A 13,219-nucleotide genomic window follows, 5' to 3' on the forward strand; every position below is an offset into this window, starting at 1 on the left:
CGTGGGACGCAATATCAATGGCAACTTCAGAGCTGTCTCAAATGACACAGTTATCTGTAATGCAAAACTCTCTGAAAAAATCTGCACAAGTATTATAAAGACATTTATACAAGGCGATTCACGAAGATATGCAAATATTTTAATATGCTATTCTAAAGCTAAAAGTAAAGGTTCATATAAACATAGGTCCGCAAATGTTTAGTTACGGAATTATGGCTAGTAAAAGATTTTTGCCCTAAATTTAGCTACTTCGCTAATATGAAGTAATCGCAAAACTGTACGAGGTTAAAGTAAAGCACCATTCCATTTAAAGATTGTGCAGCGGTGTGCGACCTGATTTGTGGCAGCCAGGTAACTGGTTTTTCCTCCGCGACAACGCCTGTGCTCACACAGCGCTGTCTGTACGACAGTTCTTGACCGAAGCTGTTCCTCAGCCCCCCCCCCCCACCTTCCCATACTCAACCGACCTTGCCCAGTGGGATTTTTTGATTGTTTCGTTTGCTGGAATGGAACGAGAGACGAATGGAAAGCGTTTAGCTGATGTTTCTGTGGTGAATTAAGAACGACATAGGCGCTGTCAAGTGTCACAAAATATAAATGTTTTAAAAAATGGAATAAAAAGTTAGAAATGCGTATTAGTGAAAGTGGAGAGGACTTTGAATGGGACTGATTTGTGCTTAAAATGTGAATGAATAAGTTAAAAAATTAGTTCGATTTCTCTTGGGTACCCACTCGTACGAGGGTTACTCAGAAAGTAATGCATCGCGTTTTTTTCCTTCAACAATTCCTTATCGGTCGTAATGAGAATTACACATGTGAAAGAATGGTGTTTTATCCACACACTATATTTTTCCACATAATCTCCATCCCATTCTACGCCATTCCTCCAGCACCAAACTAGGGCGTGCATGCCACGACGTTACCAATCCTCGTCCTGTTGGCGGGGCCAGAGCTTCACCTCCTCATCGTCCTCAAAATGTCTTCCGGGAATGGCATCCTTTAATGGCCCAAACAAGTGGAAGTCCGAGAGGGGATAGGTCAGGCTGTAGAGTGGATGGGGTAACACTGTACGACCCCGTTTTCCCCAGCCCTCTGACTTGCGTGGGGCTGACAGTTGTTGTGTTGCAGCAAAACACCTCCTCGGTTGATGTGCTACCCGAGTCGCCGGAAGCGCGTCTCGAGTTTTGTTAATGTGTCGACATACCCTTCCCCTCAGCTTCAGTACTTTGCAACAGATCGAGACAAATGTTTTTCTGTGCGATTTGTATCCACCGTTAGACACTGCGGGACCCATCTTGCACACACTTTTGAATATCCGTGAGTGTGGATAATTGCATCGACGCTTCCTTTGCCGACTGACAGATGCAGCTCCAACTGCCGAGTCGTAACGCGTCAGTCCTCGCGAATGACAGCAGCAGCGGCTCGCTGCAACATGACAGCCGTGGATGGTCTCCCCGACCGCTGCACGTATCACTCCTGCAGGGAGCAGCAAGGTGAGATTAGACCAGTCACACCTCGCACAGTTGATACCTTTGTGACATGATATTTTAACCAGCATAACACTGAAACATGTCAGTAACAATACGAGAGAAGGAGAGTCGGTACTCACCATATAGCGGAGATGCTCAGCCGCGATAGGCACAATAAAAAGATTCACACAATCATAGCTTTCGGCCATTAAGGCCTTTGTGAGCAGTAGACACACATACATACATGCGCGCGCGCGCACACACACCCACCCACACACACACACACACACACACACAAGCGCAACTTGCACACACGTATACATCTGCCATCTTTTTATTGTGCCTATCGCGGCTCAACATCTCCGCTATATGGTGAGTAGCAACTTTCCTTCTCTCGTATTGTTACATTCCATCCTGGATTTTCCAGTGTTTGATTTAAACATGTCAGTAAGTGTTCTTTGAGAATAGTGATGATTAAGATTGGTCAATTTATTATGCATTCCTAAGTCAACCCTAAGTTATAGGGTGGAAAATATTCATAACAATGAAGATGTGCTGAGAAATTGGCAAGAAATTAGCAATGTCAGCTTCAGTTAGTAAACATACGGTCTCCGGAGAAAAACATTCCCACAGGACTGTGGCCCACAATCAACTTTAGATCACGCAAGTAAAACCACATTTGCTGGAACTTCAGTATAAGAATCAGTTTCACGACTTTCACAAAATGCTTCTTCGAGCACAGCCAAAGAGCCGATCCCACGTGCTTCATCTGTACTTTATGTTTCACCCGTGGATCCTCTTGACACTGGGTTACCAAGACTATCATATCAGTTACTGCAGCAGTGTTTCATTAGCTACATCTTCTGTATCAGAACTTCCTCCAAACACTGAGTCTTCAGCACTCCGTTCTCTAACCTTTTCCCAGCAATTCATTGCACTGTCAGCCAGAACTTCATATGCCACCGAACTATGCTGCCTCCACGAAGTCGTTTTTATAGAGCTGAAATAAATATTATTTAATGTAAGTACAATGCTTCTAATTATAAAAACAAACTCAGAATTAATAAATACTGTGCCTGTTACATTGGAGCGTGTGCATAAACTGTTTTCGAAAAGTTGTGAACTTTCAGCAATAGTCCTACATCTGCACTGCCAGAGGAAATAATAAAATTATTATCTACTGAAATAATAATATTAGAGATAATTTATGAAATATTATTATCTACAATGCTCATTCTTCATTAGAAGTAACATTTCACAGCATATCATTATTAAAATTGGATGTAGCTAGGAAGGAAACTCACGACAATCTATTCGATTATGTGTACAGTGCAGAACAAAACTAGCTGTAAATGTGCTTACAGAAAACCCGATATTGATTTTATACTTTGTAACGCAGGGAGAGTTACTGTGAATTGGATGTAATGTTGCTAGCACCAGAGGAGGAAATCCACAGCTGAACACAAAGCCAGCTCCGAAAGCGAGTGCCCTAAAAGGCCATCGGTACAGTGACTCACTCAGTCTCCGATACCTCGAGCCTATTGACTTAGAAACATAAAAATGGTATCCGTACTTATCAGAGAAACTACTGTGTGTATATTAATACTGATACAATTGGTCATTTACCAGTCAATCGAAGAGTTAACGAACCATTCTTCCCTCGCCCTGTACTGCCGTGCATTCCACAGTGGTTTGCAGAGTTGAGATGGAGACATACAACAGAACTCACTAAGCACTTTGTAGAAAATAGCAAACTGGGTTTCATTTCCGTGACACCATTTCTCTTTTAACTACATACACTGACGAACGAAAAACAGTACATCCATTTAGAGATTCTCAGTTCACACGAGATTTATTGTTGCAACAGTGCATATGGGCTGCACGAAACCATTACATTTACATATCAATAGAACAAGTAGTTGCGAAGTACCAGGCATCGAACCCTACCGAAACACGCGTACTAGTTAGTATACGGTGCAGCCTCCACCGGCAGCAATACAGGTGCTTCCGCTGCTGCACTTAAATGTGACAATCCTGAAGGGTAGCTGTGTTGCCCGGACATCCAAAACATCGTCTACACGTGTAGGAATGTTCACGTGACCACTGCTACAACTGGTGTAGTTGCACGTCCAACTCGTGTGGCGGTTCTCAGAAGGGACTGTCCGGCCACTCAGAAGGCCCTTCAAACTCACTCAGTCGGCTGAAGAAAGCACAAATGTGTGTCCGTGGCAAGGTCGTCTGCTTGCTCGACTTGTGGCTGTGAGCATTCCGTATTAATGGATAGACGCAGATGGCCTTCTGGTAGCTATGCCACACTATACGTTGGCAGGCTATGTTGAAACCACTCTCAGTACGTCTACAGTCCCCGAGATGGCATTCGTCACCGTAGGATCAAAATCGATGTCATCTTTGCAGGTGTATTAATTTTTTTTCCTGCAGCTAACAATGATGGTTTAAGACAACTTTAAGAGCCATTATTTACTTATTTTCCTTAAAAGAAAAAGCTGAGGAAAGTATTTAAAAACTTTCACACACCTCCCAGTGTGAAATAATTGTAAGATCCCCTGTCAGTCACAGCTTTATTGCCGAACGAGCTCTCACCAGTACGTTTCACAAATTGATAACTGTACTCATTGAGATTCGTACTACTTGTAGAGACTTTTCTGAAAGTCACGAACAAAATATTTTGGGCAACTTCACACACATCTATCAAACATTCTCTGTGCAGTTCAGCATTTAACTGCCAGGTCTCGTAGTAACTGCCAAGTGCGAGGACTGACGAGTAGAGAGAGTGCCGCCTCTCGGCAATATATACCTCGAGAAGGAAATTTTCACAGTAAAGACAGTGACCGCAGGCACACGGTCGAGGAACAAAACCCGGCAGTGGTGGGTCGGCTCCCTGCGTGAAACCTGCAGGACTGCGGGCCTCGAATGTCATTTACCCAGAGTTACGTTTTGCTTCCGTCTCTCCTTTCATTCGGCTGACTGGATTGCACAGCTGCAAATGGTTGCAGTACATTTCCTCCGCATCTGCCTTAATTTTGAAGTCACTCGCAATTAATACGAGGGCCCACTTCCAAATTTTCCACAAAAACAAAAAAAAAAAAACCTTTCGTCAAATCGTAATATCAGGAAACGCACTTAAAATTTCTATATCCAGATCTACATCCGTTCTCCGCAAACCACCACGAAATGCACAGCGGAGGGTTCATCCCGTTGTACCAGTTATTAGGGTTCCTTCCCGTTTCGTTCGTGTACAGAGCACAGGAAAAACGACTTTTTGAATGCCTCTGTGAGTGCAGTAATTATTCTAATCTTACCCTCACCATCCCAATGTGAGTTCTTGAAACTCTTGCAGCAGACCTTTTCGGAATAGTTTACATCTATATTCAAGAATCTGCCAGTTCAGTTTCCTCAGCATTACTTTAACACTTTCTCACTGGTCAAACAAACCTGTGATCATTTGTGCTGCATTTCTCTGTATACATTCAATGTCCCCTGTTAGTTCTATCAGATGCGGATCCAAACACACGAGTAATAATCTGAAACCAGTATTCCACAAATAAACCAATATCTACCACCTGCTTCGCCCACAATTGAGTCTATGCTGTCATTCCATTTCATATCCCTATGAAGTGTTACACCCACGTATTTATGCGAGTTGGCCAGTTCCAACAATGACTCATTGATATTAGAGTCATAGCATAGTACGTTTTTTTTTTTTTTGTTTTGTTAATTGCAAAATTTTACGTATCTGAACATTTAGAGCAAGATGCCAATCTCTACACAACATTGAAGTACACTCCTGGAAATGGAAAAAAGAACACATTGACACCGGTGTGTCGGACCCACCATACTTGCTCCGGACACTGCGAGAGGGCTGTACAAGCAATGATCACACGCACGGCACAGCGGACACACCAGGAACCGCGGTGTTGGCCGTCGAATGGCGCTAGCTGCGCAGCATTTGTGCACCGCCGCCGTCAGTGTCAGCCAGTTTGCCGTGGCACACGGAGCTCCATCGCAGTCTTTAACACTGGTAGCACGCCGCGACAGCGTGGACGTGACTTTGAGCGAGGGCGTATAGTGGGCATGCGGGAGGCCGGGTGGACGTACCGCCGAATTGCTCAACACGTGGGGCGTGAGGTCTCCACAGTACATCGGTGTTGTCGCCAGTGGTCGGCGGAAGGTGCACGTGCCCGTCGACCTGGGACCGGACCGCAGCGACGCACGGATGCACGCCAAGACCGTAGGATCCTACGCAGTGCCGTAGGGGACCGCACCGCCACTTCCCAGCAAATTAGGGACACTGTTGCTCCTGGGGTATCGGCGAGGACCATTCGCAACCGTCTCCATTAAGCTGGGCTACGGTCCCGCACACCGTTAGGCCGTCTTCCGCTCACGCCCCAACATCGTGCAGCCCGCCTCCAGTGGTGTCGCGACAGGCGTGAATGGAGGGACGAATGGAGACGTGTCGTCTTCAGCGATGAGAGTCGCTTCTGCCTTGGTGCCAATGATGGTCGTATGCGTGTTTGGCGCCGTGCAGGTGAGCGCCACAATCAGGACTGCATACGACCGAGGCACACAGGGCCAACACCCGGCATCATGGTGTGGGGAGCGATCTCCTACACTGGCCGTACACCACTGGTGATCGTCGAGGGGACACTGAATAGTGCACGGTACATCCAAACCGTCATCGAACCCATCGTTCTACCATTCCCAGACCGGCAAGGGAACTTGCTGTTCCAACAGGACAATGCACGTCCCCATGTATCCCGTGCCACCCAACGTGCTCTAGAAGGTGTAAGTCAACTACCCTGGCCAGCAAGATCTCCGGGTCTGTCCCCCATTGAGCATGTTTGGGACTGGATGAAGCGTCGTCTCACGCGGTCTGCACGTCCAGCACGAACGCTGGTCCAACTGAGGCGCCAGGTGGAAATGGCATGGCAAGCCGTTCCACAGGACTACATCCAGCATCTCTACGATCGTCTCCATGGGAGAATAGCAGCCTGCATTGCTGCGAAAGGTGGATATACACTGTACTAGTGCCGACATTGTGCATGCTCTGTTGCCTGTGTCTATGTGCCTGTGGTTCTGTCAGTGTGATCATGTGATGTATCTGACCCCAGGAATGTGTCAATAAAGTTTCCCCTTCCTGGGACAATGAATTCACGGTGTTCTTATTTCAATTTCCAGGAGTGTATTATCAAGATCTAACTGAATATGCAGCTCCTTTCAGACATGAGCAGTTTTTCCATTATAGATAGCTGCATCATTCACAAAAAGTCTGAGGTTGCTATTAAACAAGGGAAACTCCAGGTAGGAATATCAGCAATGGAGGAAAAGAGTGATTGCTACTTACCGTAGAGAAGACACGTCAAGTTGCAGACAGGCATGATTAAAAGACACTCACGTGCAGCTTTCGGCCACATCCTTCATGAGCAGAGAGAGAGAGAGAGAGAGAGAGAGAGAGAGAGAGAGAGCGGTTGTGTGTTGAGGTCACTATTAACATTGTATGCAAGGCATTAATAGGTAACACGAACAGCAAGGGTCACTACTTACTTCCCCGGGGCACACCTGAAATTACTTCTGTGTCTGACAATGATACACCACACAAAATAACGTGCTGTATCCTCCCTACCAAAAAGTTCTCACTCCAATCACGAATCTCACTTGATACTCCATATGAGAGTACTTTTGACAAAAAGCGTACAGGTAGTATTGAGTCGGATACTTTTTGGAAATCGAGAAAAGCTGCACCTGCCAGGCTGCCTCGATCCAAAGCTTTCAGTACGTCACGTGAGGAAAGTGGCGAGTTGGGTTTCAAACGACTCATGTTTCCAGAATGCGTGTCGGTTGGCATTGGGGTCAATCTATTTGAGATACCTCATTTGTTTGAGCCCAGAATATCTTCTAAGATTCCACAACAAATTGATGTCAAGGATATTGGACGGTACTTTTTGGATCACTTCTACTAAACTATTGTAGAGGGATGTGACCTTCGCTTTTTCTAAGAACTGGGCACGGTTTTTGGTTAGAGGGATCTACGATGGATTACATTTAGAAGAGTGGTAACTCAGCCATACATTCAGCACAGAACCTGACAGGCATTCAGTCAGGCACTGGAACTTCATTCAGTTCCAACGATTGCAGTTATTTCTCAACACAACTTATCTCATTCATCTTTTCGTGGTAAGAGAATTAAACTTGGGCAATTCTCCTGGGTTTTCCTTTGTAAACAACATTTGAAAACAGAGTTAAGCATTTCAGCTTTTGCTTTGCTGTCTTCAATTCCAGTTCCGGTGTCATTTGCTTGGGACTGGACACTAACAGCCTTTGAATACGACCAGAAGTTCTTTGGATTTAGTGGAATGTCATTTGACAATATTCTGCTACAGTAGTTATCGAAGGCATCACACGTTGCTCTCTCGACAGCCAAATACATTTCATTTGGCAGCCTTCTATCTACATCCATATTCTTTATTTTACATCTGTTACGCAGTAGTCTGTGCTTCTTTAAGTGACTGTATACCACGGAGGTTCTGTGCCATTACAACTGGTTTTACTGGTTACATACCTATCCAGTGTGTGGCCAAGTATTCTTTTAAGCATGAGCCATAGTAACAGCAATACCAGAAACAAGAGTCCACCTCAATGCAAATCACGTCGTTATTTGTTTACTTATTTATTTTCCCAAACTAGTATCGGCGACGAATATCCCCGTCATCAGTGGGTTTTATTTAAATCTAAAACGTGCAGAAAATAGCATAGTTATACTAACACAGTAACACAATATTACAATTTTACTGTTCATTTTTTGAAATACAATTTTATAAGGATACTTTCATGTTGTTGTTGTCGTCTTCCGTCCTGAGATTGGTTTGATGCAGCTCTCCATGCTACTCTATCCTGTGCAAGCTTCTTCACCTCCCAGTACCTACTGCAACCTACATTCTTCTGAAGCTGCTTAGTGTATTCATCTCTTGGTCTCCCTCTACGATTTTTACTCTCCGTGCTGCCCTCCAATGCTAAGTTTGTGATCCCTTGATACCTCAGAGCATGTCCTACCAAACGATCCCTTCTTCTAGTCAAGTTGTGCCACAAACTCCTCTTCTCCCCAATTCTATTCAGTACCTCATTAGTTATGTGATCTACCCATCTAATCTTCAGCATTCTTCTGTAGCACCACGTTTCGAAAGCCTCTATTCTCTTCTTGTCCAAACTATTTATCGACCATGTTTCACTTCCATACATAGCTACACTCCATACAAATACTTTCAGAAATGACTTCCTGACACTTAAATCTATACTCTATGTTAACGAATTCCTCTTCTTCAGAAACGCTTTCCTTGCCATTGCCAGTCTACATTTTATATCCTCTCTACTTCGACCATCATCAGTTATTTTGCTCCCCAAATAGCAAAACTCCTTTACTACTTTAAGTGTCTCATTTCCTAATCTAATTCCCTCAGCATCACCCGACTTAATTCGACTACATTCCATTATCCTCGTTTTGCTTTTGTTGATGTTCATCTTATATCCTCCTTTCAAGACACTGTCCATTCCGTTCAACTGCTCTTCCAAGTCCTTTGCTGTCTCTGACAGAATTACAATGTCATCGGCAAACCTCAATGTTTTTATTTCTTCTCCATGGACTTTAATAACTACTCCGAACTGTTATTTTGTTTTCTTTACAGCTTGCTCAATATATAGATTGAATAACATCGGGGAGAGGCTACACCCCTGTCTCACTCCCTTCCCAACCGCTGCTTCCATTTCATGCCCCTCGGCTCTTATAACTGCCATCTGGTTTCTGTACAAATTGTAAATAGCCTTTCGCTCCCTGTATTTTACCCCTGCCACCTTTACAATTTGAAAGAGAGTATTCCAGTCAACATTGTCAAAAGCTTTCTCTAAGTCTACAAATGCTAGAAACGTAGGTTTGCCTTTCCTTAATCTATTTTCTAAGATAAGTTGTAGGGTCAGTATTGCCTCACGTTTTCCAACATATCTGCGGAATCCAAACTGATCTTCGCAGAGGTCGGCTTCTACCAGTTTTTCTATTCGTCTGTAAAGAATTCGTGTTAGTATTTTGCAGCTGTGAATTATTAAACTGATAGTTCGGTAATTTTCACATCTGTCAACACCTGCTTTCTTTGGGATGTGAATTATTATGTTCTTCTTGAAGTCTGAGGGTATTTCACCTGTCTCATGCATCTTGCTCACCAGATGGTAGAGTTTTGTCAGGACTGGCTCTCCCAAGGCCGTCAGAAGTTCCAATGGAATGTTGTCTACTCCCGGGGCCTTGTTTCGACCCAGGTCTTTCAGTGCTCTGTCAAACTCTTTACAGAGTATCGTATCTCCCATTTCATCTTCATCTACATCCTCTTCCATTTCCATAATATTGTCCTCAATTACATCGCCCTTGTATAGACCCTCTATATACTCCTTCCACCTTTCTGCTTTCCCTTCTTTGCTTAGAACTGGGTTTCCATCTGAGCTCTTGATGTTCATACAAGTGGTTCTCTTATCTCCAAAGGTCTCTTTAATTTCCCTGTAGGCAGTATCTATCTTACCTCTAGTGAGATAAGCCTCTAAATCCTTACATTTGTCCTCTAGCCTCCCTGCTTAGCTATTTTGTACTTCCTGTCGATCTCATTTTTGAGACGCTTGTATTCCTTTTCGCCTGCTTCGTGTTACCTTATTTATTGTATGTTATGGCATGTTTTTAAGAATTATTCTCACTGTTGCGGCATATTTTCTGTGCTTTTTTCTGTCTCCATTTTTTCTCAGCTTACATCACGTCATCTGCAACTGTCTCACGCATCGCACAGTGGGACCACGAAAGTAATCGACATCCAGAACGGTGACTGTGTAGCGGGACTTTGAATTTCGCCGCGCTACACTCGTTCCCTCAGATAAAAAATATCCCGTCGCAGCGGTATGAGCGCTCGACGGCAGAGAAAATACTAAAATTGTAACTCCTTTTTGTTTTCTATCCGTTTCTTGATTGTCTCTTGATAGCCGAAGCTTAAGGCAGACGTGATCTGATGAAGACGCTAAAAAAACTTATTAGCTAGTGTTGATCTGATTTTAATGTGTAGACATATTGTGGAAGTTGTTAAGAAATTCGGAGGATGGAAGTAGCAAAGTAAATTAAATTGCATACAGTATCACGATGATTTTAATTGGTATAAATTAGTGATTCGTGGACTATTGCAAGATTTCGGAGCAGAATTTTCACGCCGAGATGAAGGAGATTTTTGAAGACCTGGACGCCGCACGAAAGAAGACAAGTTAACCTGGTAAAGGATGAACTCTTATCTACGCCACTTCCCCCTGTCAGTTACATTTTGTTATTCTCTGTTTCTTTTCAATAATTTTTGTAGTGGAAATTGGTTTAACTTTTGCTCAAAAACGCCACAAGGACCACCCCAACTATAGCTTTTCTGTAATACGAAGTCCGATCTGCATTTCTTTCTTTCTTTCCCTTTTTGACGGTCATTAACGATTTTTAAAAAAAAAACATTTTCACTTACGATTTCTTCCCACATTTTCAACCTTTTTTTTCTTTTTCTTTTCTTCTCTCTTTTCTTTTTTTATTAACCACTACAACTGGAATGCTTAGGCACGAGCCTCGAGGAAAAAGTGTATCCCACTGCAACCGACTGACCACCGGGCTGCTCTTTATTTTCGTGCCTCGGTGCAGGGCACGAATTAGGAGAGCAAAAGGGAGACTATGTTCATGATTTAGAAAATTTTAAGAGAACATGCAAGAAGATACAATGTTGCCCAGAGTGAGCCAAGTCAACAACTGAGAAGATATAAGTGGGCAGATGTAATAGTGTTGCCCTAATTGATTTGATTAATTCAGAAGAAATAAATTTATTTAGTGTTAAAACTGAGGAAGTGTTGAGTAGTAACAAAAGTTGAAAAACTAATAATAGTGGACCACAGCAGCGGGGTTTACAGTGATAGATATTTTAGTGCTCGAGCACGTGTGTCGAGAAGACTCTGACAGACGAGCAGCGGTCCCCGAGGCAGACGACGCAGCGCGCGGCGGCCCGTGTCTGCGTCACCGTGCAGCAGCTTGTTGTGCACCCAATTAAGAAGCCCCGTGCTGGCAGTTACAAAATTCAGTCAGTGAAGTCTTTTATTGATTTTGTATGTCAATGTCAAAACAGTCACAATATTTCAGTGTTATTAATTTAACATACTGTTAGCCATACTATACATTTGTTACCACAGGCAAGGTGGAAGCATAAATGGCCCACACGAGGGAGCAAGCAGAGAAATTAAAGGATTATATGAATTAGTAAATAGTATTAAAATCCATAGAAAACATTAGGGAAATTCGAAGCGTTACCTAGGAATATTACATCCACCACAGACGAGGTGACTAATAGTATTAAAAACCCGTGGAGAGAAATTAGATGAGTTGTTCAACGGTATTACAAGCCAAGCAGAAGCAAGATCGAGTATCTGAGAAAACATATAAAGTTTCTAATAAAGAAATGATCTTAGGAAAGTTACAGACTGAAATAGAAAAACAATGTGTATTAGGAAGGTGGTTCGACAACAGGTTAAATATATAGTTGATAAGATGAAACACATAGAGGAGATATCCACCCAGGAGTTTGAAGATATACTCAGTCAATTCTCAGATACCCGAGGCCGAGTAGAGGCATTAGAACAGAGTAGAGATTTTGGCGAATTAATTAGTGCTCCAACGGCTTTGATTAGTTTGTAGGAATATCTACAAGAGTTGGTTGAACAGAAGGCAAATGAGGAACCTGAATCCACTAATGCTACAACTAATTCTTTGGGCAATAAGGTAGAATATCAGGAGGAAATTCAAAAGTTGTGCAAAAAATTAGGAAATATCGAGTACGAACACAGTAAGAAAGCAGCTGTCAATAATACTGGTGTAAGTGATGTGTAGTACACGGACTTGAGTTTAGAAGTGAAATGAATTTATCTAAATATTTTCCAAAATTTAAACCAGATGTAGAAGTATAGCAAACTTATTACTTGTATCTAGATCATTAAATAAGAATTAGGATGATCATAGAAAACCAATTTTGCACTTGGTTATTTGGTAGGGGCACAGCAGAATAAAGAACAGCTCATTCAGAAGATTTTTGATCCTGGGATGATTTTCAAGAAAAATTCGAGAGAAAATACTGGTCTTTAAGTTATGTTAGTAGCCAAGGTAACAATCAAAGTCATTCACAAAAAATCTGGGAAGGAGCAACACACACTCAAAGTGTTTGCACCAAACACAACCGAGAATGGTACAGGTAATCAATACCTATAAATACATCTGTGGCAAATAATTGGGTACTCAAAGGGAATTACCTAGTATTATGATAGTAAATGTGGAAAGTCCTGAGACAGGGACCAGTATCCAGGATGTAAAAATGCAGTCGTAGCCACACAGATAGAAAAGTTCACAACTCTTATCCACGGAACACCTGCAAGAGAGTGGAACTGTGCTGTATTAGTCTCGTGACATACACCTGCAATCCATTTGGTTTGCACGCAGGAGACGTGTCAAAAGTTTATAATACTGTTACAATGATTTTTACACTAACAAATAATAGTACTAAAATAAATAATTACACTAGAATGACATTTCTTGGGATATGTAACACGCTGTATCCAGCTCAAATTTCCAGAGCGTTCTATAGGAATTCAGTGTCAGTGCCTCATTCAGTTTTCTCGTAAGTGAACCTAATTCAGCTGCATTA

At 42.8% G+C, this 13,219-nt stretch overlaps 1 protein-coding gene across 1 annotated transcript in view; it reads left to right on the forward strand.

Annotated features, from left to right (window-relative positions):
• The window catches only part of LOC126109694 (uncharacterized), a 41,378-nt gene that overhangs the window by 14,580 nt on the left and 13,579 nt on the right, over nt 1-13,219 (forward strand). The window contains exon 2 of the mRNA XM_049914750.1: nt 1,363-1,493. Within this exon, the coding sequence (XP_049770707.1) occupies nt 1,363-1,493 (131 nt within the window). The remainder of the gene's footprint in view (nt 1-1,362; nt 1,494-13,219) is intronic.

This window comes from Schistocerca cancellata, chromosome 12 (genome assembly GCF_023864275.1).
Source record: "Schistocerca cancellata isolate TAMUIC-IGC-003103 chromosome 12, iqSchCanc2.1, whole genome shotgun sequence".
Classification (NCBI taxonomy): Eukaryota; Metazoa; Arthropoda; class Insecta; order Orthoptera; family Acrididae; genus Schistocerca; species Schistocerca cancellata.